Source organism: Australozyma saopauloensis, chromosome 1 (genome assembly GCF_035610405.1).
Source record: "Australozyma saopauloensis chromosome 1, complete sequence".
Lineage (NCBI taxonomy): Eukaryota > Fungi > Ascomycota > Pichiomycetes > Serinales > Metschnikowiaceae > Australozyma > Australozyma saopauloensis.
This window is the reverse complement of record NC_086131.1, coordinates 900,004-924,944: the sequence shown is the minus strand read 5'-3', so window position 1 is coordinate 924,944 and position 24,941 is coordinate 900,004. Positions and strand designations below refer to the sequence as shown.

The window sequence follows — 24,941 nt, the reverse complement described above, 5'->3', positions numbered from 1 at the left end:
TCTACCTTTAAGACTAGAATTGCACGTTTATAAAACTTCGCTGCAATTATTCCTAGCGAGCTGATGACTATCCCAAATGTGCCTTGTGTATGTATGCTATTCATGGCTTTTCGCCTGCTATCAACTCTAGCCTGAATACAAGTCGTTCTCTATACAGAGCCCTCAATTAGCAAGGGTTCAGGATTTATTGTACTTGCAACAAGAATAATGAATTCAGCATATCTCTGCTATCAAAATATTTCTGTACTAAACGTAATAGTCCAATAATTGGATTTGAATTTCTAGTATAATTTATCAAGAAATCTATTAGTTCGAATGCCAGATGTGCCCTTAAAAATTACTAGTAATTCCCAAATTTACATACTCTTTGGGAAAGTAGACAAATTTACAGCTACTTAAAACAACTTATTAGATAAAGTATCTCTATTCACTTGATCTAGCTATCTCACATTATTAATGGGGTGTTTATTTGGGGCCATTGCAAGAAAACTACTAAAAGACTCAAGCCATAAGGAGACCTCTGGCGTCGTGCCAGGACTCAGTCGTCACATTAAATATAGTAGAATTCAAGAATACACATGAGCTCCCGCATTTCTGGACTCATTTCAAGAGAGACACGAGCTGGACGGAGCTGAAGAATCAAACAGGACGCAATTTTGGCAACCCCAGCATATCAATGATTCTGGCGTAGAACCGCATCTTGGCTCAAGCAGATTTCATCTGAGTATACACCATGCCTCGTTGACAGCTTGGGGTAGAGGCATACTTTAAGCAATACTCTTACGATCGTATTCAAGCCCTGGCGCAGTTTTTGACGAATTTTTCGATACTTACGCGGAAACCTTAATCTCTGTCTACCACTTTTCCTTTTAATTGTATACTTTATATCGGCTCAGTTTAAAGAGCGACTAATCCGGAACAATACGAGTCAACGGCACGGCCTTCCTGTTTAACCAATCCTAAGTTAATCGACCAGCTATTCTGCGGAAATTTTGATAGATTGAATTTCCAATTCTGTATACTGGTGACTCGTATGCTAAAAGAATGCTCCAAGCGGCCCGTGCTAATTTGAAAGAAGGCCACATTCAATCTTACAGGCAACAGCTCAGGTATAACACAGCGTGCATGCTGTACGTGTGCTTAATATTCCCAATTGTTCTTTCAAAGCTCTCAGAACTAGTAGAGAAATCGGAATGTTTTGACTTATTGTTTTGAATCTTTCTGGCAATCTCGTTTATCCCTCCGCTCTTGAGCCAGCGCCCCCCCCATTCAAAATTTTCAGGCGCTGACAATCTCCTTCAACGTTGTCCTGCCACTTCAGTTGGGCTTTGCTCAATGATCGAAAGAAGATAAGTTTCAAGAACAATGGTTGTTTACGCCGTCAAAGATGGAATCAGCGCGCTTATTGGAGGATTTCAGAAATTTGAAGCCAAGCAAAACTACACATGAAAGATATGAGTAACAATGAATTGAATGTAAAAATCTGGACCCATGAGGACTAAGAGAGATACTAGCACACCATTTTGGAAAAGTTTCATGCAATTGGGTGTGTCCATTACTTCTTACTCGGCCTGACCTTGAACTTAAAGCCTCCGAGGTACCTCAGCGATCGAAACACATCAAATTGCTTGTCGATGGCACAGCTTCACGACAACAATCAAAAGCGGACTGCAAATTCCATGACGAAGTGTTTCTAGTCATCAAGTTACACTGAGCGATAGTGTTTATGGAACTCATTCATCCTATTCCATGAAAGCCATCTTCATCTAAAGACTAATTCCTGACGTTCATTGCATCCACACTATAGAAGACCTTACTCTGTTGATACAATGGGTGCTGGGAATTTGAGTTTCGTCTTGCGCCACACATATGTTTATTGAAAATTCGTAAAAATGTCAAGCTGATTCACCAGAGTGCTCCATTGTATTGGAATTGAATGGAGTGTGGGTGAATCGCGACGGTAATTGAGATAGGAATACTTGAGTCGACGTGATAAGGTGTATGGTCTTTGAGGATAATAAGTTAGGTGAAGACTCATAAACGAAAATGAAACTTCATAGATTGATCCATGAATTGGAATCAAAATAAACCAGGGCATTCAAACCTAGTCTCTGAGAGCCTCTTGCATCAGAAAGTGCTCTTGAATCTTACGTTGGTTTTCATCAGGAACAGCGTGCTCCTCCTCAATTGTGGAGGGACGAGCTCCAGAATTTTGATTAGGACCCCGTGAATGGACAATCTTCTCAATAGAATCAGCACTTGGCATGAAAATAACCTTTGTGCCAGAGTTTCTACTCATGGCTTGTAAAGCTTCCAAGTATCTGATTTGCAAAGCAGCAGGAGAAGATAAGATGTCAGAGGCCTTTCTCATCTGTTTAGCACTCTCAACTTCAGCCTTGGCGTTGATAATCTTAGCCTCACCAATTCTCTTGGCTTCAGCAGCCTTGGCGAAAGAATCTTGCACACTGACTGGCAACGTCAAATCCTTGATCAAGATTGCTTCCACGTTGACACCCCACTCAGCTGCAGTCTTCAGGATAATATTCTCGATTCCTCTGGCAATCTCATCTCTCTTTTCCACCACATCTTGTAAGACACGGCCACCAATAACGTCACGCATAGTGTTTTGTGTTCTCTCAATGATAGCACGATCAATGTCAGAGATCGAAAAGATGGCCTTTTGGGGATCAATGATATTGTAGTAAACGACAGAGGTAATCAGAACAGATAAGTTGTCTCTGGTAAAGCACGACTGAGGAGGAAGCTCTCTGGTATTGACTTTGACGTTGACCTTAGTCAAGTCTTCAGACAAAATGTTCACGTACGCAATTCCAGGCTCAACTGTTCTAGATAAGGCACCAAAAGTTTGAATCAAGCCAACCTCACCCTGGCTGACGGTGCTGTATGGGTTCTTACAACAGCAACATGGGATCATACCACAGAGACCAAAAAACTCACCAAAACAAGATACTAAACTCTGGTAGGTGTTGTGAGGAGGTGTAGGGTAGGTCTTAGCGAAGTTTTTGAAAACCAACTCAGGCTTTGCAATCAACGGTGGCTCCTTAGTGATGGAATAATTGTCTTCAGCGAATTCTTCAGACATGATGGTAAGTGACTTTAAAAATTCTTTTTGTTCAATTGTATTGGGAGAGTATTGATCAAGATTGTTCGACAGTGATTAGAATATCTTTGTGTGTGTTGCGAGATTTGGTTAGTTTGTAGTCCTGACCAAGCAATTCGAGCACTTATATATTACTTTCAGAAAGATTCCGGGGAAACAAGACCAGTCACGCTGTGCAATGACTCAAGTTTCAAAAACGTGGTTTCAAACGTGGCTTCAAACGTGGCTTGAGAGAAATGTGACGCTCTTAAAGGTTTGCGTGATCTAAGCAATGGGGAACCGCGAATTCCAGTCCTGCACAATGAAAACCGACCCACAATAATGACGTAACAATGCTTTTCGGTCCTAACCGACATAGAGATGCCAACTCTTATCTCTGACAAGATCAGCCCAATCAAGACAAGTATTTCCCTCGGGGCTCAATTGCCATGCTTCAAGAACTGTCTCTTCGATTCGTTGTAAGTTGCCAATTTCGTATTGTTTCAGATGCATTCGAAACATTGTGGTCATTCGCAGCCGGTCCCTTTCATTGCAACATAGGACCCCACAAACTAATATCAGTAGTGAAAGCGCTACCTTGACTGGGGTAACCAATAGCATGTCTAGTAGTTTAAATGACTGCAAAAGTAGGTGCTGCTGACTGAGTGCACATTGTGGCAACTTCTGAATAGAAGTGCCTAATTGGATTCTGCTTGCAAAAATGTAGAGCTGAAAGAGAGCTGTATGGATTTCGCGGGCTTTCGGATCATTTCCTAACAATTCCAAGTGAGTATCTGAAGGGTGACAGGTATCAATTTTACCCTTTATCTCTGCTGTCACTCTTTCAACCTCCTCGTAGTACTGCTCCCGCAAAATATCACCTTGTGGGTCATTATTAGCTACCTTTTCAGTCACCACTTCCCAAAGACTCCCTAATCTGGCTTTACTGTTGCCAATGTGGCCGAAAATGAGATATACAGGACTTACAATTCCATGTAGCGGATCTATGCCGTAGGACAGGTTGGGGGACACTACTGTCTCATATTCTGACATTGGAAATGTTGTCCCAACTGTAAGAGTGTGCGATGATAAAATATCATGGAAGCAGAAATTTGAGAGGAGCCATTTAATATCGTTGCTATCTTCAAAAGCATGGCTTAACGAAATCGGGCCTCCATAGGAGTGTATTAGATCTTTGCACTGATTCATGAGACCACGCCAATTCCGGATGTCCCCAGTGCACACCTCAATACCAATGAAAATGAGATAGAAACCGAATAGAGAAAGAAGTTGCTCTTTGCTGCTTGGTTTCAATTCTGAGCCCATTTCGTCACACATTGCCTTGGCCGCCTTCTGCATGTATGTCCATGGGCGAGTGAAATCACACCTGGGCTTCTGTAATTCCAAATAGAACCCTCCCCAAGCTGTTACTGCATAGGCAACACCTGTGCATACATTTGCGAGTCCAATAAATGTTTTGTTGAAGTAATTCAGTGACTTCAAGCCAATAGAGACGAAATTACAGTAGGTTGTCCTGTAGTATTCGAAAAAGACGATACCCTCGGCATCGAGATCGGCAACGCAACGCAATCCCATGTTTTGGTCAAGATTCAGTGGCATTAAGAATTCCTGTAGTTCATCGTTTTCCAGCAAATTGTTTGGTTGGTCTGGTCTCTGCTCATCCAATTCCATTTGAAATAGAGCAAGGTCATCCTTGAAGCCTTGGAGATCCTCTACGACAGGCCCATTGAAATCGAAAACGAAGTCCGAATCATTGCATGCATCAATATTGGTCTCATTTTCAGTATTCTTCTCCTCGATCTCTTGATCTTGCGTCACTACAGCTACAGTTTCATTTGGTTCGCACAGACTATCTGCGTGACCCAGAACTACCTCCAGTTTTATTTCATGCTTGCCTTTGAATTTTGACTTGTTTTTCTTCTTATCGGGCCATTTACATGCCTCACCGGTACGTTTACATCTTGTACAAGAAGGATGGACCTCGTCGCATTTCTTTCTGTATGTTAGTCACAGATATTTCATAGAGCCGATTTTAAATAAAACGCGGAACATACCTTTTCGATCTACAAGATAAACACCCGTCGGACGATCTCGCTCTCGCACCATGGAATTTGGTTAAGCGCAGAATCGGAACCTGAACTTGCATAGGCCGCAGGTCCAGCTCCACCGTTTGGAACGTAGCGACATTGATCGTGCGGAACATGGGATCGGAATTAGGCGTCTTGAGTGCCACAGAAATCTCCTGCTGTTTTGAGTTGTTCCCGACGTTTGTACTTGGTGACTAGCGGATCACGCGTTAACTTCCTAATCGGGGAGCTGTATGCTGTGCAGGTGGGTACTTATACTAGTAGTAATCTGGAATACTGTTGAAGAGGTATACTCAAGTTTACTTCTGCAATTGATTTACAAATGTACAAAATTCTTATCGTTGGTTCTGGAGGCGTCGGCGTTATGGCTGCATATGCATTGGACCTCAGCCCGCTGGCCGAAGTAACGGTGGTAGTAAGATCTGACTATGATATTGTTCAAGAGAGGGGATACAAGATCGAATCCGTTGACTATGGAAAAATCGAGAAGTATACTCCGTCTCATGTGGTAAAAACAGTGAGCGAAGCAGCTAAATTTGGACCGTTTGATTATGTGGTGGTCTCGACAAAGAACACGCCAGATATCTTTAAAACTGAGGACTTGGTGGATGCTGTTGTGACTCCTGAAAAGACAACCATTGTGCTTCTACAAAACGGTATACATATTGGTGAGCCTTTCATTGAAAAATACCCCGGTAACATCGTATTGAGCGGTGTCTCCATGATTTCATCCACAAATTACAATGCAGATATCACGCATACCAGTCAAGATTCTTTGGCCATTGGCTATTTTAACAATGAAAACATTGCAACACAAGCTCAGAAGGATTCTGCCATGAGTTTCATAGAGTGTTACCATAATGGCAAAAATCACTGCTACTATGATGAGAACGTCAATTTCACCCGTTGGAGAAAGTTGGTTTACAACGCAACATTGAACCCTATTTGTGCCTTAACTGGTGTGGATGTGGGTCGCTTAGAAATCTTTGGAGGCAATGATACTCTTGTTAGGGCAGCCATGAAGGAGGTGTATGCGGTAGCTGCATCTGATGGGGTAGACTTACCAACCGAAGTGGCAGATATCATGTTAGCCTCAGATGACGGCGTCTATTATGCGCCATCAATGCTCGTTGATATAATAAAAGGGAACTACATTGAAGTCGAGGTCATTGTTGGAAACACTGTTCGTGTCGCACAGAAGAATGGTGTGGAGGCGCCTATGCTCTCGTTGATCTATCATTTACTACAGGTGGTTCAAAAGAAAACTATGGAGCTGAAGGGACGTATTGTTCTTCCAGAGCAACGTCCAGATCACTCATTTAAGCTTGAATAATTGCTCACTCCTTTAATCGTATAATTCTAATCTACAATGCACTTTAGATCGTTTTTGTCGTACATATCTTGTCGAGTACTTGATCATCTGGCGCAGCCACAATCAATTTGCGCTATTCTTATTTTTTTTCCAAGTTCATGGAGGTTCGTTCCTCGTTCGATTTTATCTTGTATGAGTCAATATTAGACAATTATTCCGCATCGCGTGAGGTTGTTCCACCCAGGTACCCGCGCCAAACGGTTGACACCTGCCTATTTGGTAATCGTTATCGGTTGCAAAATCGCGATCTTCCTAATTGATCCACAGAAGGCCCATTCACTATCATCTGATAACGGAACGAGTATCCCGAGACGGGCTATTCTACCCAGAAACTAATAACCGCCGACTATAAAGCTGAGAATCTGCGCCCATTTTATTTTGCAGATCTGACAATCCTTACTTTTAGTTCTGGCGATAGTTGAGATACACCAACCAGAATCTACCACAAACATAAGTGCCTACTAAAAGTTCATACTTCAAACGAATCCTTCATGACAGTAAAAACAAACTCAGTTCTTTTCAGTGGAGCAGTGGACAACCACGCTCCAATGGCTGTTTCCAGTAAGGGAAACTACATCACCATCGAGGATGCTATTACTGGCACAAGAAGAGAAATCTTCGACGCTATGGGCGGCGCTGCAGTAGTTGCCCTTGGACATTGTGATGAAGATATCGTGGAGGCTATTGCGGCCGCTGCTAAGACGTCTACCTACACCTTTCCAGCACTGATCACCAACTACCACGCCGAGAAGTTGGCTAAGTTCTTGATCGAGAAGTCCCCTGAGGGTGCTTTTTCCGCCGCATTATTTACATGCTCGGGCTCTGAAACCAATGAGAATGGTATGAAGACTGTCTATCAATATTGGTTGGAGAAGAACCAACCTCAAAGAACCGTGTTTTTGTCGAGAAAGCAGTCCTATCACGGATACACAATTGGTTGCGTTGGTCTCAGTGAGTCTACCAGAGCCATGCCTTTCAAGGCTATCTCCGTGCCAGCCGAGATCACTCCAAAAGTGTCTCCGTGTTACCCTTACAGATATCAGAAGGAGGGCCAATCAGATGAAGAGTATTTGGCAGAGTTGTTACAGGAAATCGAAGACGCCATTCTCAAAGCTGGTCCTGACCGTGTTGGTGCCTTCTTGTTAGAGACTCAATCTGGCTCTTCCTTGGGTACCGTCCCAGCTGTCCCAGGATACTTGGCTGGAGTCCGCAAGATCTGCGACAAATACGGAGTCTTGATGTGGTTGGACGAGGTTATGTGTGGTACTGGCCGTGCCAGCGCTACAGGAGGCTTGCACTGTTGGGAGAGCTACCCAGACTTCTCGGGCCCAGACTTACAATCCATCGGCAAGACCTTGGGTGGAGGCTTTGTCACCATTGCCGGGCTCCTCATTTCACCCAAAGTCAGAGATGTTTTTGTCAATGGATCTAACATGGTCTATGGAGCCCAGACCTACCACCAACACTCTTTCAATTGTCAGGTTGCTTTGGCCGTGCAACAGAAAATTGACAAATTGGGCTTGAGACAGAACATGTATGATATGGGAATGCTCATTGGTGAGAAGCTCACTCAGTTGGCTTCTGAAACTAAAATCATCGGTGATGTTAGAGGACTCGGTGGCTTCTGGTCGATCGAGCTTGTGAAGAACAAAGCCACCAAGGAGCCTTTTGCAGCCAGCATGAAAATGGGATTGAGAGTAACTGCCAAAACGCTCGAGAATGGCATGACATCTATGGGCCTCGGTGGTACCATAGATGGCGTAGTTGGCGATCACGTCTCCATCGCTCCGACTTTTATCATTACCGAGGAAGACGCAAATTTCATTGCGACAACTTTGATCAAGAGCGTCAAGGAAGTTGAAGCAGAGCTTTTGGCGTCAGGTGATCTTTAGTTTCTATTTCTCCGATTCATCTTGCTATAATTATTAATTCTATTTCATCTGTCAAGCCCGTATTTGGCTCATCTGCATACTGAGTACATTTTTACTAAAGAATCACAACTCTCAGCTTTCTTATCCACACTACTACCAGAAAATAGTTGTCAACGCTCATAATAAAGACCGGCCAAACGCGGATTTCGTCATATATTGCCTGTGCCTTTTAACGATTTCCGTGCAACAGGCCTGCACGTAGAACGGCATTTAGTCCCGCAGTTTGCAGCCTTGGCGCATTATGGCCGACTCGGAGATGAAACAGCTAATCACAGAATTTTTCACTTATGTCACATTGAGAAAACTCCAAGGGCTTAGCAAAGCAGAAGACTTTTTCTATGGTTTGAAAATCTGGGCGTCAGAAAGAAAAGGGTGGAAAATGAAACTTTAGAAGGTATCTCCTGCTACCAATCGCCCTATTTGATTCAATATTCAAGGCCCATCTTCGCTTCTTCAAAGGGTTTTTTGTGGGGTTTGAACGGGTTCCTGAGTAGTACTCTATGTACCTCTGCCGTTATTCATGCATGTAGGGCTAACCCTGGTTTGATCGTTTAGATTATGCACACCTGGCTGCGGCACTCCAGCTTTATCTTTTTCATCAAGAATATATAAGATGCGGAGATTTCCACGGACAAACAAGGTGTTCGAATTCTTTATCTGCTCAACCAAAGCTATTAATAATGAACGGTGGAGTTGAAATTGTCCAACGGGCCGAAAGACTTTCCCTCGATGGAGAAAATAAAGGTCAACATTCTTCCTCAGAGGAGTCTCAATTAGACCACAAGAGTGAAAGAAACCTCTCCGTTGATGGCCACCCCAATGGTGAGACTCCGTTTAAATCTACTGCTAGATCTTTTGGTGTTCGGAAGGCTGAGTTGATGACAGCCCAATATAAAAGTGGATGGTTGAAGGCCCTCTTCTATTTCTCCACCTTTCTCTGCGCATACTGTTACGGTTTGGATGGTACAATTAGATACACTTTTCAAACTTACGCTACAAATTCTTACTCGCAACACTCCTTGTTCACCACTGTGGGTGTGATCAGATCTGTGGTTGCTGCTGCATCGCAACCCGCATACGCCAGATTGTCTGACCAGTTTGGTAGACTTGAGCTTTTCATTGTCTCCATTATCTTCTATGCTGTGGGAACTGTTATTGAGTCTCAAGCTTACGATGTCCAACGTTTCGCTGGTGGTGCTGTGCTTTACCAAATCGGTTACTCTGGTGTAATGCTTTTGCTTGAAGTTGCTTTGTCTGATATGTCCCAATTGAACTGGCGTTTGTTTGCTTCTTTTGTTCCAGCACTTCCTTTCATTATTAACACCTGGGTGTCTGGTGATGTGGCCCAATCATTGTTAACTTCTCACTCTTGGAATTATGCTATCGGAATCTTTGCTTTCATTTTCCCATTGGCATGTGTTCCTCTCCTTGGTTGTTTCATTCACATGAGAATCGCTGCTGGCAGAACGCCTGAGTGGAAGCTCATTTGTGAAGAGGAGAAGGCCGAAAAGAAGGGAAAAAATGTCTTCGTCGATCTCTTCTGGAAGTTGGATATTGTTGGTATTCTTCTCATTGTTTGTGTTTTTGGTTTCATTTTAGTCCCATTCACCTTAGCGGGAAACAAGACCACAATTTTTGTTAGCGCTAAAGAGACTTGGAAGAAGGCTTACGTCATTGCTCCTCTTGTGGTCGGATTTTGTTTGATTCCCGCTCTCATTTTCTGGGAAGCTCGCTTTGCTAAGTTCCCTGTGATTCCATTTCCTCTTCTCAAGGACAGAGGTGTGTGGTCTGCTCTTGCCATTGCTTGTCTCATTAACTTCATCTGGTACATGCCAAATGACTTCATCTATACCGTTTTGGTTGTTGGTATGAACGCCTCCATCAAAGCTGCTACTCGTATTTCCTCGTTGTACTCTTTTGTTTCAGTCATTACAGGCCCAATTTTGGGTCTCGTTATTGTCAGAGTCAGAAGAACGAAATATTTCATTGTTGCTGGTTGCGCATTTTGGTTCATTGCCATGGGTATTCTTTTGCACTTCAGAGGTTCAAATGACGGTTTGGAGTACAAAAAGTTCCAAGACGGTGTCATTGGCGGATTGTGTTTGTTTGGTTTTGGTGCTGGTTTCTTTACTTACACAACTCAGCTTTCGATTCAAACCTGTACTAACCACGAGTACATGTCCATTGTTCTCTCCTTGTACTTGGCTTCATACAACATTGGTTCCGCTTTTGGTGTCGCAGTTTCGGGTGCTGTCTGGACTCAGCTCATGCCTGCAGAAATTGTTAAGCAGATGAGTGCTTTGGGCGTCGATACCTCCCTCGCTGGAACTGCCTACCAAGCTCCATTTACCTTCATCATTACTCATCCATGGGGCTCCCCAGGAAGAATAGCTGTTGCATTGGCGTATGCTCATATTCAAAGGAAGTTGTGTATTGTTGGTATCTGTCTTTGTGTGCCATTGTTGTGTATGACCATTTTCTTGAGAAATCACAAATTGACAAACGCCCAATCTTTGGATGAAGAACACCATGGTGAGGGAATCACTGGCAGCAAAGCAGCCAATAAGGACATCATTGTTGTCAATAACTTTGACAAGGACCCTATCTTCGACTTCTTCAGAGGATTGTTCAAGAGAAAATAGATGATGTGGAATTTTGTAATTTAAAGTTTAATGCTAATGATCTTTCTATAACTATACAACCAATGTATTAATTTATATTAGACTCTGCCTCTTCAAACATCTTAAACGTCCTCGAAACATCCTGTTTCATTTCCTTTGCCATATCCACAATTGGCGTGGAAGACTTATTAAACATGACACAGTTGGCGAACATGAGCATAATGTCGCGCTCGAGTTCCTTGAGTGTTTCATACTTAGGTGGTTCTTGCTTCAGTTTGAGCGCCTTCATGATTGTTTTAAGATCAGTTGGCTCAAACACAGTATTACCATAGTTTGGCGCAGAGACAGGTAATAAAAATGGCGATGAGAACCTGTGTCCTTCGATACTTCGAATCAAATTAACAGCAATGTTTTGGAATCTTTTATGTTTATGCGGTGAGAGGTTTCCCAGAGGAGAAGCAGACCTCTTGTTTGCTAAGTGCGTTTTTGTTCTAGTTCTCTTGGACATGTCATCACCATCATCTTGATCAGAATTCTCCAATTCTTTTTCATTTGTGAGTTCGACCTTGTCTTGAATCTCATTTATAGGCGTTGTTCTAAGAAGGTCTTCTTCTTTGAGTTCTGGCTCTTCTTTGTCGACGTTTGTGAGCGAGGTTTCGGATGGGTCAAGATTGAGCTTTGATTCTGATGGAGACAGAGATGAACTCTGAATGAGCGTTATCTCATCCGAAGGATCCTCTGATTTGATGTTTTCTAAGTCACCGAATTCGGCAATCGTGATTTGGGCCGTTGCATCATTGAGGGATGTATTCGCTGGTACAGTAGACAATTCCAAATCTGTAACAAGGCTTGTTGCAGACAGCTCCGAGTTAGCAGAGATGTTTAGTTCATTATTCGCTGTCTCTTCTATTGTCTTTGTTTCGTCTTTAGATGATATCGGCTCCAAGTCTAACGGACCCGGAATCAGATCGACGGCGTCTACCATTTCAACATCCTCCAGTAGTTGTACCTGTGCGCTGCTGTTGAGTGGCGTAGCTGCTGGTGTGTCTTCTGCAACAGGAGTATCAGTATTTACAAGAAGGGCAGTCCGGTCAGATTCTTGAGGTAGAGGCTCCTCGCTTTTGAACGGCTCAGAAGAAGCAGTAGTGTATCGGGTGCGGAGCAGATCAATATCAGCTATTAGCGTTCGACTTCGATTCACAGAAGCATCTACGATGATTCCAGTTAAAAGAGCCTGGAACTTTTGTGGAACTATTTCAATCTGTATGACATCATCTTTAATAGAAGAGAAATTGTTGAAGCCGCTGTTTTTGATGGAATCCTCGAGGAACTCTAGGTCAAAGAGCTCATACGATTCCGAGTATTGGAATAAGTCTTTGTAAGAATGTGCCAAATTGTTGAGATCGGCTAAAAATCGCAGTAGAGGAATCTCTACCAGATCACTCTTCGGACGGAGCCGTATTAATGCATTATTAATCACCTGCGCCATTAGTAAATAGCATACATCTTTGTTAGGTAGTGTCATTTGTTGGTAATTCGATTGTCAATAAGAATGAGTAGGTTCTTTGATATAGCTGTCTTATTGTGCGGCCTTTATTGTCCCTCGGTGAATTGATTTAGTTAACAGATGCTTTTTGCTCGAGCTGTTGTGACCTCTGATTGTTGATAGTGTGTTTATGGTCAAGAGTGAACATGCAGTAGGGAAAAGGAACTTGGGATGGAGATTTCAACTTTGAAATGGAGACACCAAACGATCCATGGCAGCTTACAGGTTTCATGATGTATTTTAGTATGATTTTATATTGTTATCTTTGCAGTTAATTTTACGATAGATACAACTGTCGGCTTGAACGCCTCTTAAGAAGATCACTGATTGGCTTGGCAAGAACGCTTCTGCGTTTAATTTTTATTCTTATGTACATAATGAGCCTCACATGCTCGTTTACTTCTTTATGTTTTGCATCAAAAGGGCACTGACAGTTAGTATATGTGATGGCTATGGGTTGCTTCATAGAAGGTGGCAATACATACTTTTGCTCTTGGAATCTTTGACCAACTCTCTCGCTGTGTTTCAAAAACTTCTCGGAACATTTGTTGATACAGTTGTTCTCCTTGGTGGTCAAGTTGGCGGAGGTAAAGTCGTTGACACAGTCCTCGAAACATCTGGAGACCAAGTTCGAGTACAATCTCATGAAGTCTTTCATCTGCTTTTGTTCAACAACTTGTTGAAACTCTTGTTGTTCTTTGACGTTTAATTGATCCATTGTAGTGTGTGTGCTTGATTTGTTCTCAGCTCCTTCTACCTTGGCCCTCAAAACTTTTTCAGCAATGCTTACCCCGAGACCCGTACACCGCATGGTTGCAAAAAAAAAGAAGGCAAACTCTCAAATAAGAGTGAGTAAGCAAACCTATCTTCAAAATAGAATACATGCAAAATTAGCATGCTAAAATCCCAGGGGCCCTTGGAAATGCGCTTACATCCTTGATGTTGTCAATACCTCCCAAGTAAGCCACAAATCGTTCGAAACCCAATCCGAATCCACCATGAGGGATGGACCCATTCTCGCGAGTAGAAACATACCAGTCCATAGCCTCAATATTCATCCCGCGTTCCTTCATTTCTTTCACTAATAGGTCATAATTATGCTCTCTCAAGGAACCTCCGACAAGCTCACCAATTTCAGGAAAAATGAGATCGAAGCATGCCACGGTGGGTTTCTCAGCATCATAAATCTCCGTGCTCAGATTTGGCATGTAAAATGGCTTTTGTGCTTTCGGGTAGTCGGTAACAAATACTGGTGATTTGAAATGATCACCTGCAAGCCATTTCTCGTGTTCGGTCAGAATATCATCGCCCCAACGCAAGGTTTCTTTAGAATTGTATTTGTGTAAATTGATAAGATTTATAGCTTCTGTGTATGTAACAGATGGCCATTTTTCTCTCGATAGCATTGTGTCCCAGCGTTCTGTAAGCTTCTGGCGGTCTTCCTTCGAGTATCTTGATTGCTCTAAATCTTTAAACAGGCCCGCATCGTTCTCTTGGTTATCAGTTTTCAAGCTTTGAGCAACATTTCTGATCATGTCTTCCACGAAACTCGTAAGCTGTTCGATTTTCGTTACGTATGAAAGCTCACCCTCTAACATCCAGAACTCACAGAGGTGTCTGTTTGTATTTGAGTCTTCTGCCCGAAAACAAGGACTGAGGCACCAGACTCTGTTGAGAGACTGAGATAACACCTCGAGATGGAGTTGAGCTGAGACTGTCAAGTAGGCAGCTTTTGAGAAGAACTCTTCTTTTGGTCTATTCCCTTGCCCGACTATGAATTGTTGACCGCCACCTTCGCAATCTGAAGCAGTAAGAAGAGGTGGACCAACTTTTACGCAGCTGTTTTTTTGGAAAAAAGTTGCCAACTCTGTCTCTATCTTAGACCTTAGGCGCATCACCGATGCTAGGGTACTTGTTCTGTGACGTAGAGTTGGATGACCACGAAGGAATTGTAGAGTCAGAGTCTTTTTCTGTATAGGGTATGAGTCTGGAACTTGGCCCAAAATGGTCACTCCATGTTTTGGATCATCACTGACAATCCTCACTTCATTTGCCTGGGTGCCCCTTGATTCGACCCATTTACCTTTGACTTCCACACTCTGGCCCACAGCAAAATTAGAAGCGCTTTCTGCAGAATTGTTATCCATGACCACGTTAAGAGATCTGTGGCTGGATCCGTCTGAGATATCTACAAATGTCAACTTTTTGAAGCTCCTGATGCTTTTGATATGACCATAGCAGGTAATTTCAGAATTTATGGGCAATGGGTTGAGAAAGACATCTCGGATGGTTGGCGCCAAGGTCGAATAGGCACGGAATTGTCGGAGCCTGAACATCTGTTAGTCGGTGAAATCCGGAGAAGTCGCACATGAATCTGTGAGTGGTTGCAAATTAAGAGTAACAAGACTTGGTTCTCACCTACCCTAACAAATTCTTAAAATCAACCAACATTTGTTTTCATTCCATTTAGGAAAGTTTCTTGAACCATACTTTCATTGAATAATTTAGAATTGGTCAACTTGTTAGTTGGAAGGGTGCTTTCAAAGTCATAGTAAGAAGAGAATGTGTAGAAGAGACAAATGAATCTAAATCAAAAAGATAACTTGAATTTAGATCCTACTGAACTTCACCAAACAATTTAGTCTCTCTCATTCTTGTGCCTACTGGGTTGTGGACTTGACAGGTTATAGCCTGCATAACCTATCTTCTAATAATTCACTGGCACTTGTATCCTTGTCCTCAATGCATTCTCATCATTCCCATAGCGGAGACTACATCTCTCATGCAGAAGGCCAATTGGAGGAAATGGTCCTCACTGCAAAGAAGAACGGCTTCACACACTTCTGTTTAACCGAGCATATGCCTAGATTGGATGATATGTACTTGTATCCTGAGGAAATCGATAAGAAATACACCAAACTTGATCTCGGCGAGAATTTCGAGAGGTACTTGGCTCATGCGCGCAAAATCCAGGCTCGAGAAAATGCGTTGGGTGATATCAAAATATTGGTAGGATATGAAGTTGAAGGCATAGATGATGCACATATAGAAGCTGCAAATCTCATATCGGAAAGAACAGATATGTGCGTGGGCTCGGTACACTATGTCAACCACATTCCAATTGACTTCAATGCCGATCTCTGGTTAAAGGCACGTGAGAGTGTTGGTGGAACCTCACGGGAGCTTTATAAGGAATACTTTGAATTGCAATACAGGGTGTTGAAGACATTAAAACCTGCAGTTGTTGGTCATTTCGATCTCATTAGATTATTCGATGTGAAAGACCATGATCCTACTACTGGTAAAGACTTCCACGCGAGAACGATACAGCAAGATTGGCCCGACGTTTGGTCTCTCATTGTCAGGAACGTTAACTTTGTTGTTGAGTACGGCGGGCTATTTGAAATTAATGGAGCTGCAATCAGAAAAGGCTGGGAAACCCCTTATCCGCAAACCGATATTGCTCAGGAGATTATCAGACAGGGAGGAAAGTTCTCTTTATCTGATGACTCGCACACATATGCTCAAATTGGACTAAATTATCATAAGGTATGGGACTACATTGTCAATACTTTGCATTTGGAAACAATCTACCATCTAGATTTCGATCCTACTGGAGCAGTTACCGTTGTTGAAGACAAAACTTCAGAACTATCTTTGCTGTCTTTCTGGGCCCAATACAAGTAGATATCATACCACTTTATACATTATTTATAAACATCATCCCCAATTAGTAAGATCTACCAAACATACAGTATTGAATGGCAGGCTTGTCACATCTAACACACTTCTGTCCCTCCTTCAACGTTGGTTGGTCGTTTGGAATACACAACGACTTAGCACCCATGGATGGAGCTCTCTCATCTTGTTCAGCTTCCTCACCATCATCCTTAGTTGCAGAAGAATCCTTAATGTCGTCCTCACACTCTGGAACACCACACCATGGAGACAAGATGACATTCTTGGCATTCAAAGTTGGGACAAAGTCCTTCCACTCGTCGACAACAATTCTGTGCTTGTCGAAATCAGCACGAGCATTCTCCAACATCTCAACCTGCATTTCCTCCAAAATCTCAGGGATTCTAGTAGCCAATTCAGTCAAGCCGACCTCGTACTTCTTGCTGTTGTCTCTTCTAACAGCAGTGACTCTGCCGGCAGCCAAGTCCTTAGGACCAAATTCAACACGCAATGGCACACCCTTCAATTCAGCATCGGCAAACTTCCAACCAGGAGAGTAGTTGTCTCTGTAGTCAGCAATAACTCTGAGGCCAGCATCGCGCAAGCTTTGCTCAACGGACTTAGCACCAGAGTTGATAGCCTCTCTCTCTTCCTTGGTGGTCTTGGCAGTCAAACCAACAGGAACGATAGTCACCTGGGTTTGAGCAACTCTTGGAGGCAAAACCAAACCCTTGTTGTCCGAGTGAGTCATGATCATGACACCCAAGGAACGAGTGGACAAACCCCAAGAGTTTTGGAAAGCATGCACTCTGGAACCCTCTGGTCCGTCTGGGTTCTCAACAGAGATGTTGAACATCTTAGAGAAGTTGGTTCCCAAGTGGTGGGAAGTGGCACCTTGGATACCTCTACCGGTGGCGGCAATGAAACCCTCACAGGTAGTGGTGTAGGCAGCTCCGGCAAACTTCTCGTTCTCGGTCTTCTTACCCTTGATGACTGGGACAGCTAACAATTCTTCGTAGATACGCTTGTAGAGCTCCAAAATTTGGTCAACCTCCTCCATAGCACCTTCTTGAGACAAGTGTGCAGTGTGGCCCTCTTGCCACAAGAACTCTCTGGTTCTCAAGAATGGTTGAGGGTGCTTGAACTCCCATCTGACGACAGAGTTCCATTGGTTCAATCTCAATGGCAAGTCACGGTGAGATCTGATCCACTTGGCATAGTATGGGTACATGACGGTTTCAGATGTTGGTCTAATGGCAATGTGCTCCTCCAATTCGGAAGAGCCAGCACGAGTGACCCAAGCGACCTCTGGAGCGAAACCCTCAATGTGGTCCTTCTCCTTCTCCAAGACTCTTTGAGAGACGAACATTGGGAAGTAAGAGTTCTGGACACCCAACTTCTTGATTTCGATGTTGAACCAGTTCTGAATTTCCTCCCAAACGAAGTAAGAGTTTGGTCTCAAGATGTAACAACCAGAGACATCATAGTAGTCCAACATCTCACCCTTGGTAACGATTTGAGAGTACCAAGAGGAGAAATCCTTTACCTTGTCAACAGTAATACCAATCAACTTGGCATCTTCGATCTTACCGGCAGACTTGTCTTTCTTTGCAACCTCAGCCTTTTGAGTTGGGGCAGCAGCAGGAGCGGCGGAAGCCTCAGCGGCGAAGTCAACAGATGTCACCTCAATACCGGTGGAGTTGATGAAGTCTACAAGGGTCTTTGCTGGCAACTGGGCCTTGGCCAGCTCTGTGGACAACTCCAAGATGGAATCTTCAGCGGCCAAGACAGCAGAGTCGACCAAAAGCTTGATTTTGCCTGCCAAAGAAGCGTTCAAGTTGGCAATAGAGACCTCCTTAGAAGAAGTGGAGAAAAACTCTTGGATCAAGTCATCACGAGCCAATCTTGGCTCCTTCACACCAGCAGCGGAAGCGATCACCTTCGATGGAGTTTCAGTTGAAGCCAAAGCGAAGACCAACACTGGAACAGGAACAGCGTTTTTGGCGGTTTTAGGCTTGAAAATCAAAGTCTTGGTGGCAAGAGCGTCTGGGCTAGAGACGGTAGCCAAAGAGAGGGCTGCCAAAGATTGTTCAAGAGCCATGATGTGAACTGGAGACTATGTGGTGGAGAAATTTTTGGAAGTGCACGGCGTGGAAAGGTGAGCGAGGAAAACTCAAATAGCGTTACGTAGAAACAATCATAAATTAGACAAGAAATTTGTGCTCAAATTTCAGCCATATCCAGTTCCATTGACCTTGTTGCATGACAAAAATGCTTCCTTGAGTGGGTCTGGAATGATTGACCTGTGTCAAATATCACTGGTAGGAGGAATGGACTCTTGAGAACTCAATTGGAATGAGCGGCTTTGATCAGCTAAGTGACTAAATTCAACTTTTTCATATCTTCTAATGGTTTTGTTTTATCAGGTACATGGCTATGTGTTGTTTTGCATTAGTAGAAACCCTAATTGTCGTACATTGATAATCAAGCTTCGTATTCCCAGTTATTATTCTTCAGCTTTTCGAAGAAGAAATTTTATCGTCGAATTTTATTTGACTTATCGTTTGGCACGACAAAATTGACTTGCGTAATCTCGTGTATTACCCCCCTTTGTGAAATTGGGGGGATCCTCAAATTGAGTTGGAAAATGGAATACGATTAAAATTTGCAAGGAAATCGAATTTTCGTAAATATCAAATTTCTTTCAACCATGTATGCTTTTTTGTAATACTACTTGGTAAGGACGGACCATCTGCATTTCCTTCCATTGCCAGTGAAAAGACTTCTATATCTACCGAATCTCGACCCACGCTTTACTCAAAAAATGCTCCGATTTCTCATGTATACGCCTGAAAATGTTTTCTTGAGACACCAGAATTTTTACGTTTTGAACATCCAGGCTATGCGAAATGTGCAGCATCGTCTCATGAACATAAACCTTAGACTTCAAAACAAACAAAACAGACTGAAGCAAAAAATTACGCCTGGATTAAGTCATCTCTAAATGTCCAAGTTCATATTGTTGTTAGGACTGAAAATACTTCAACATCCATTGTTATTCCAAAATTTCCCCTAATGTTGTCCCCGCGCTGTAATGCTGCCCTGAAGCTAGAAGCCCTTGCATATACCGGCTGAGGAGTACCTGGTCTTTGATCTAGAGCAACAAGTTGCGCACATTTCGTAATATCTCAACACTTTTTTCTTCATTTCGGTTTCAATCGCGATAATCGATCCATTCGGAATAAAAGGTCCGTTTTGCCTTGCAATTGACTATGTTGAAAGTTGCTTTGCTCATAATTGATATCCAAGAAGACTTTCTTCCTCCTAATGGCACATTGGTTGTTCCAAACGGAAGAGAAGTAATCGAACAGATAACAAAATTGTGTGACCTATCTAAGTACCCTTGGCTGGCCGTGGCAGTGACTCAGGATTGGCATCCACCAAATCACACCTCGTTTGCATCCCAGCATGGTGTGGAGCCCTTTACAGATGTTGAGTTCGAACATCCATTGGAAGAGAAGAACGCATGCACTGGAAAAGTGAAAACTAAGGTACAGACGGTTTGGCCCGATCACTGCGTGCAAGGAACGTTTGGTGCTTCTATCGAGAAGAGCATAATGGAGACATACTACAAGCTACCTGAGGAACTTCCCAAAATTGTCGTTCAGAAGGGATGCTTGCATGATCGCGAGTACTATCTGTGCTTCAGTGATGTGTGGAAGTTGCACAAAACCGATCTTGAAGATTTCCTACTCAAGAATGACATCAATCATGTCGTTTGCGTGGGATTAGCGTACGATTTCTGCGTCTTGAACTCCGCAATAGACAGCCAGATGTCTGGATTCTCGACCGCAGTCCTCAAGAATTGTTGCAGAAGTGTTTATCAAGACAAGATAGCAGAGACAGAAAAGTTGTATGGCGACGCAGGCGTCGCATTGTTTGAGAGTATTGACGAGTACTTGACCTCGTTGAAGAAATAGTTAGCCCAGTCATAAATCTACAATTGATTAATCCTATTAACAGATACCCATTACATACCCCTGAATTTGTTTTTAGAGGCACTTCTACGGCCAGCAAAGCGCTGCTTTGTTCTACCATTGTTGCCCTCATCTCCACGATCTTCACCGTCCTCATCGTCATTGCGCTTGTCAGAGCGGAACTTGACCTTCTTCTCTTGCTTCTTTGGATTGAATGTGAGCTCCATTTCTCCCTTACCATGATGACGCGTTCTCGAGTTTTGTCTGTCAGCAGCTTGTTGCTTGGCAATTTTGTTGATTCTGGAGGCTTGTTTGCCGAGACTCTCGTTGTTTCTGGCTTCTGTCTCATTTTCAGTGACAGCCGTCATCTCATTCATGAAGCGCTTCTCCTCTTCTTGCCTCTTCTTCTTCTCGCGTAGCTTCTTCAACTCTTTTTGTACCTTCTCTTTCTGTTTCTCTGTCATCTCCTCCGGTTCACTTTCCGATTCCGATTCCGATTCCGAGTTTTGCTTTTCGTCGCCGCTAGCATTATTCATTCGTTCCTCATCAGATTCCTCAGCGGCAGTTAGAGCACGAGATCTCTCGGTCTTCGTAATATCCTTTGTGGATTGCACAGGGTTCATTTGCTTGTACTCGTGCGATTCCTGGTCAATCATGAAATCTGGATTCTCAAACAATTCTGCGAAACGATCGTCAACAGCCTCACTACCTTGAGTCAACTTATCAGCCAATTCCTTGTTAACCTTGATCTTAGAAGCCTTAGCAGCAGCGGCACCAGTCGTTCTGATTCTAGACTCACGCTCCTTCTCAATCTTCTTTCTGATTTCTCTTTCTCTTTGGTCTCTGTAGGAGTTAGGGTTGGCGATAAGGTTAACCTTATCATACAAGTCGGTGTTGATGAAGAAACCATGCATATAAGAACGCAACACATTGGATCCAATCAAATGGGAGAGATTCAATTTGGCAACATCGTCTCTAGTAATGAATCTGTAATTCGAGTAAATAGTGTCGGAAGGTTTCTCCTCGAGCTCCTCAGTGATATTGTCCAAGAAGGAACACCATTTAGGAGCGGGGCCCAAATTTGGAATATAGTATGAGTGCATTGGCATACCTTCATTAGCAAAGAAGAACATACCACTGTCCTTGACATATTCAACGTCGTTAATATCAACATTAGGCTCCATGGAAGTGAATGGCTTACCGTCTAGACGATTCCATACCTTTGCAATTCGCTTGTCAGCGGTCATGATTTTGCTAGAGTCTTGACTGTTTTCATCGATCCAAATGATCTTTTTGATGTCGAAACCGTAACCTTGGTCCTTGATCACAGATGGGGTTGGTGCTCTGAGGTCATAAAGGAGAGTCTTACCGGAAGAGGTACCGCATGCAAAGTTCAAGCCATCATTCCTGAATACTGAAGCTGTGATTTGTGTTTGCTCACCGAGAGTGTCTGCTACATGTAGTTTTGCTGCTCTCAGCCTACTTCTTGGGTCCCAAAACTCGACGGTACCATCTTCTAGACCAGCAGAGATCAAGCCATGCACGGAATTGATATCCAAACAATTTACACCTTCCTCAGTATCTAACACAAGGGGACTAAGGAATCGGCCTTGCTCGAGATTTAGTCTGTAAATCTCATTTCCTGAGGCGCCAACTAGTAAGTCACAGCTTGAGGGGTTATATGACAAACTTCTTCCAAACTTGGGGATCCTAGTCTTGTAATGTATACCTCCCTTGGTATGAAATTCAATGGTTCTGTCATTTTGCAAGTGAACGGACTTGGTCCAATCATTGGAGAGGATTGTGAAGTCAACATTTTCACTGTCAGTGTGTCTGTCAAACTTAAGAGACAAGTTGGACAAGTCGTAAACGTGGATTTGTGGCTTGTATGTACCTGTAGCCATTACAAATTGACCATCTGGAGTACATCTGATTTTGTTGGATGCTTCACTAAATTCAAAGTCTTGAATCAACTCCACTCTATTCATGTAATCGGCATCCTTCTTCAATTCCTTCCGTCTTTTTCTTGCGATCCAGTCTGGCAAAGAACGAGACAGATTGGAACCCGCGACTTGATAGACGGAAACATCTCCAGCGGAGGTAGATTTCAAAACCATCTTCAATACGGTATGATGGAGGGATGTCAATGAGATGATCATCTCGCACCTTGCACCTAAAGATTTCGATGATCACGTGATCTCAGAAGAATCGCTTCCAATCCAATCTTAAAATACGGAGCATTGAGTGATTGTTTAATACAAAAAATTTTCAATTACTATTAAATGAATTTAGCTAAACTTTGCCAATTCTACCCTCATTGTAGAGAAAGGCATATTCAGACTTTGGAATGGTGACGTTCTTGAACGATTTGGGCAGACCGTCGACAGGTGTCCCAAATGTTGCCTCAAATAAGCTAATAGCGCTATCAACTAGAGATTGATGCTCACTCAAGTCATTGCTGTTGATGACGATATTGAGCAATTCAATCAGTGAGTTGATAGCTGTTGTGTGAAGATGACACACATCATTCACAAAGTTGAACAAGGTGACCAGCAAGACCGCAGTGTAGTCACGGCAGGTCTCAAATATAGTCACAGAGATCAGCGAGATGATTTGCTTGTATTCAACTGTGCCACTGCCAGGCTCACCAATTTCAGAATTGGTAAGAAGGATCGAAAGCATCAGAGCAAGAAAATATTCAAAGTTTCTTGAAACAACCTTCTCCCTGAGCTTCTGATCTAAAGTAACATTCATAATTTGTTCAAATTCCTTTTGAGCCGTCGAATTGATACATTGCAAAACCAAGCGAGTACTGATGTTCAAATCTCCAATAAAAGAAGCCGTGTCAACCGCATTGGAATTTGAAGGACTGTTTGAGGTGTTCTCGTCAATGAAGAAGTAATTAGGCTTCGCAAAGGGTGGAAGAGAAGAACCGAACTCTTCCTCCAAATGAACAAGAATGGCGCCCGCCGAACTGTCGCCAATCAACTGAGCCCTAAACTTCGAGATCGCAATCTCAAATGAACTCAACACAACAAAAAGAGAACGTACTCTTGACTGCTTGTTAAAATTCTCGTACACCGCCAAATGGCTTGGCTCACAGTTGAGCATTGAGACCTTTTGACTCAGGATAAAGACATAAGTCAAAACAGTGGCAACCTTCAAGTCATTTGATTCACTCGATTGGTCAAAAAGGTCAAGAATGAACTTGAAAGGATGCTTGGCGACGAGTTCAAAAGCTGGTTTCTGCTTCTGGAAGAATAAACTGAGCATACGCTGAGCGCCGGGCAAATTATGCAATGTCGCCAAGACTGACACAGTAGTTTGGCGATTGCAAACAACTTCCATGATGAGATTGGACTGTTTCTTCATCGGCCCAGAACCGTTCAGAGTTGCCAAAGAGTAAATTTGCTCAACAGCTTCCTTTCTCTGAGAAAGAACCAAAATGACTGCATCCTTCTGAGCTTTGCTTCCAAGTGTAAGTTGAAGAATCGAATTGAGTGCTGCCGTAGTAGTGTTGGCAGCACGGGCGTCTAATACCTGCAATTGAGATGACACCGAATAAAACACCTTCATGAGCAAGTAAACTTGGACGGGAGAATTCACATCCATGTGGGAAGCATACTCCATCGGGTTTTGCATCTGAATCTGTTTGGCCACCAACGACTCTTGGAGCTGTGGCCACCATTCAGGCAACGTAGAAGCATATTCTTTCGAAGAACTTCCATCAGAGGATACTGGGTGGATCAACTCTTTGCACAAAATTGAGTACAATATAGGATCAAAGAAATGCAACAACACTGTTTTCACAAAAATAGTTTGCATTTGCACCGAGTCTGGCCTCAAAGAGAACAAGCGTGCGAACACAGGCAAGAAAGAGGGAACATTTACTTCATACGTAATATTCTCGGAATTTCTAGCTTGACTGCCCTGCGATTGACTTGTTTCCGCATACTTGCTAACAATCGACTGTGCCAATGTGGCGGCGATGGTTTTGGCGCCAGAAGGTTCATTCTGCAGCTTTGAACCCTTCCAATTAGCTTTGATATTGGTACTATTTAATTCTAAGAGGGAGAAAGCTCTATCCGACAAGTTTGTTGCATTTTTGAGCCATTCATCGTCGCCTGCATTACTTGAAGCAGTCACTTCAAGTAACTCTTGATGGACAGCCTTAAGTGACATTTACTGAATACAGTGATTATATCTACAGAAAATATTGCTACAAGGAAGCTTAGAAGATACTTGGACTGAAAATGGCCTCACTCGGAAGATTGATATATCCACTCACTCTCAATGAGTTCTAGTGAGAAGACAAACAACCAAAGGAGGTGAGAAAGATAAAATAAAAATCAGTGATATAAAAAAAAGGTGAAGTACAGTTGCTCTCCTTAAATATTGTCCCCGTGTTTCATGTTCGCCTCCGGAATGTTTCAAGATGAGTTTCACATTCCAGACCACAAAAACAACTCAACCCAAAAACAACTCAACCCAAAACAGTCCGAAGACGGATACCGTTGTCGGTATCTCATGATCATGAAGTACCCGCCCATGACAAATTAAGCTTAAACCAAAAGCTCGAATGTGTACACCTGAGGTGTAAACTTGAGC

General features: G+C 43.0%; 12 protein-coding genes across 12 annotated transcripts; 5 read left to right on the top strand and 7 right to left on the bottom strand.

Moving 5' to 3' along the window:
- Positions 1–3,466: 3,466 nt before the first annotated feature.
- PUMCH_000425 (uncharacterized protein) lies at positions 3,467–4,792 on the bottom strand (the record flags this gene model as incomplete). The annotated part of the gene is made up of 1 exon (XM_063019514.1): positions 3,467–4,792. The coding sequence occupies one exon, from the start codon at positions 4,790–4,792 to the stop codon at positions 3,467–3,469; it is 1,326 nt and encodes a 441-aa protein (XP_062875584.1).
- A 738-nt stretch (positions 4,793–5,530) lies between these two features.
- Positions 5,531–6,541, top strand: PUMCH_000424 (uncharacterized protein; the record flags this gene model as incomplete). The annotated part of the gene is made up of 1 exon (XM_063019513.1): positions 5,531–6,541. The coding sequence occupies one exon, from the start codon at positions 5,531–5,533 to the stop codon at positions 6,539–6,541; it is 1,011 nt and encodes a 336-aa protein (XP_062875583.1).
- Positions 6,542–7,071: 530 nt separating this feature from the next.
- On the top strand, positions 7,072–8,472 carry PUMCH_000423 (uncharacterized protein; the record flags this gene model as incomplete). The annotated part of the gene is made up of 1 exon (XM_063019512.1): positions 7,072–8,472. The coding sequence occupies one exon, from the start codon at positions 7,072–7,074 to the stop codon at positions 8,470–8,472; it is 1,401 nt and encodes a 466-aa protein (XP_062875582.1).
- A 719-nt stretch (positions 8,473–9,191) lies between these two features.
- Positions 9,192–11,153, top strand: PUMCH_000422 (uncharacterized protein; the record flags this gene model as incomplete). The annotated part of the gene is made up of 1 exon (XM_063019511.1): positions 9,192–11,153. The coding sequence occupies one exon, from the start codon at positions 9,192–9,194 to the stop codon at positions 11,151–11,153; it is 1,962 nt and encodes a 653-aa protein (XP_062875581.1).
- A 67-nt stretch (positions 11,154–11,220) lies between these two features.
- PUMCH_000421 (uncharacterized protein) lies at positions 11,221–12,657 on the bottom strand (the record flags this gene model as incomplete). Its single annotated transcript, XM_063019510.1, has 1 exon — positions 11,221–12,657. One exon carries the CDS (start codon positions 12,655–12,657, stop codon positions 11,221–11,223), a length of 1,437 nt encoding a protein of 478 aa, XP_062875580.1.
- A 298-nt stretch (positions 12,658–12,955) lies between these two features.
- Positions 12,956–13,489, bottom strand: PUMCH_000420 (uncharacterized protein; the record flags this gene model as incomplete). The annotated part of the gene is made up of 1 exon (XM_063019509.1): positions 12,956–13,489. The coding sequence occupies one exon, from the start codon at positions 13,487–13,489 to the stop codon at positions 12,956–12,958; it is 534 nt and encodes a 177-aa protein (XP_062875579.1).
- A 79-nt stretch (positions 13,490–13,568) lies between these two features.
- On the bottom strand, positions 13,569–15,014 carry PUMCH_000419 (uncharacterized protein; the record flags this gene model as incomplete). Its single annotated transcript, XM_063019508.1, has 1 exon — positions 13,569–15,014. One exon carries the CDS (start codon positions 15,012–15,014, stop codon positions 13,569–13,571), a length of 1,446 nt encoding a protein of 481 aa, XP_062875578.1.
- Positions 15,015–15,420: 406 nt separating this feature from the next.
- Positions 15,421–16,365, top strand: PUMCH_000418 (uncharacterized protein; the record flags this gene model as incomplete). The annotated part of the gene is made up of 1 exon (XM_063019507.1): positions 15,421–16,365. The coding sequence occupies one exon, from the start codon at positions 15,421–15,423 to the stop codon at positions 16,363–16,365; it is 945 nt and encodes a 314-aa protein (XP_062875577.1).
- A 43-nt stretch (positions 16,366–16,408) lies between these two features.
- PUMCH_000417 (uncharacterized protein) lies at positions 16,409–18,457 on the bottom strand (the record flags this gene model as incomplete). The annotated part of the gene is made up of 1 exon (XM_063019506.1): positions 16,409–18,457. The coding sequence occupies one exon, from the start codon at positions 18,455–18,457 to the stop codon at positions 16,409–16,411; it is 2,049 nt and encodes a 682-aa protein (XP_062875576.1).
- Positions 18,458–19,628: 1,171 nt separating this feature from the next.
- PUMCH_000416 (uncharacterized protein) lies at positions 19,629–20,336 on the top strand (the record flags this gene model as incomplete). Its single annotated transcript, XM_063019505.1, has 1 exon — positions 19,629–20,336. One exon carries the CDS (start codon positions 19,629–19,631, stop codon positions 20,334–20,336), a length of 708 nt encoding a protein of 235 aa, XP_062875575.1.
- A 50-nt stretch (positions 20,337–20,386) lies between these two features.
- PUMCH_000415 (uncharacterized protein) lies at positions 20,387–22,492 on the bottom strand (the record flags this gene model as incomplete). The annotated part of the gene is made up of 1 exon (XM_063019504.1): positions 20,387–22,492. One exon carries the CDS (start codon positions 22,490–22,492, stop codon positions 20,387–20,389), a length of 2,106 nt encoding a protein of 701 aa, XP_062875574.1.
- Positions 22,493–22,625: 133 nt separating this feature from the next.
- Positions 22,626–24,515, bottom strand: PUMCH_000414 (uncharacterized protein; the record flags this gene model as incomplete). Its single annotated transcript, XM_063019503.1, has 1 exon — positions 22,626–24,515. The coding sequence occupies one exon, from the start codon at positions 24,513–24,515 to the stop codon at positions 22,626–22,628; it is 1,890 nt and encodes a 629-aa protein (XP_062875573.1).
- Between the last annotated feature and the right edge of the window lie 426 nt (positions 24,516–24,941).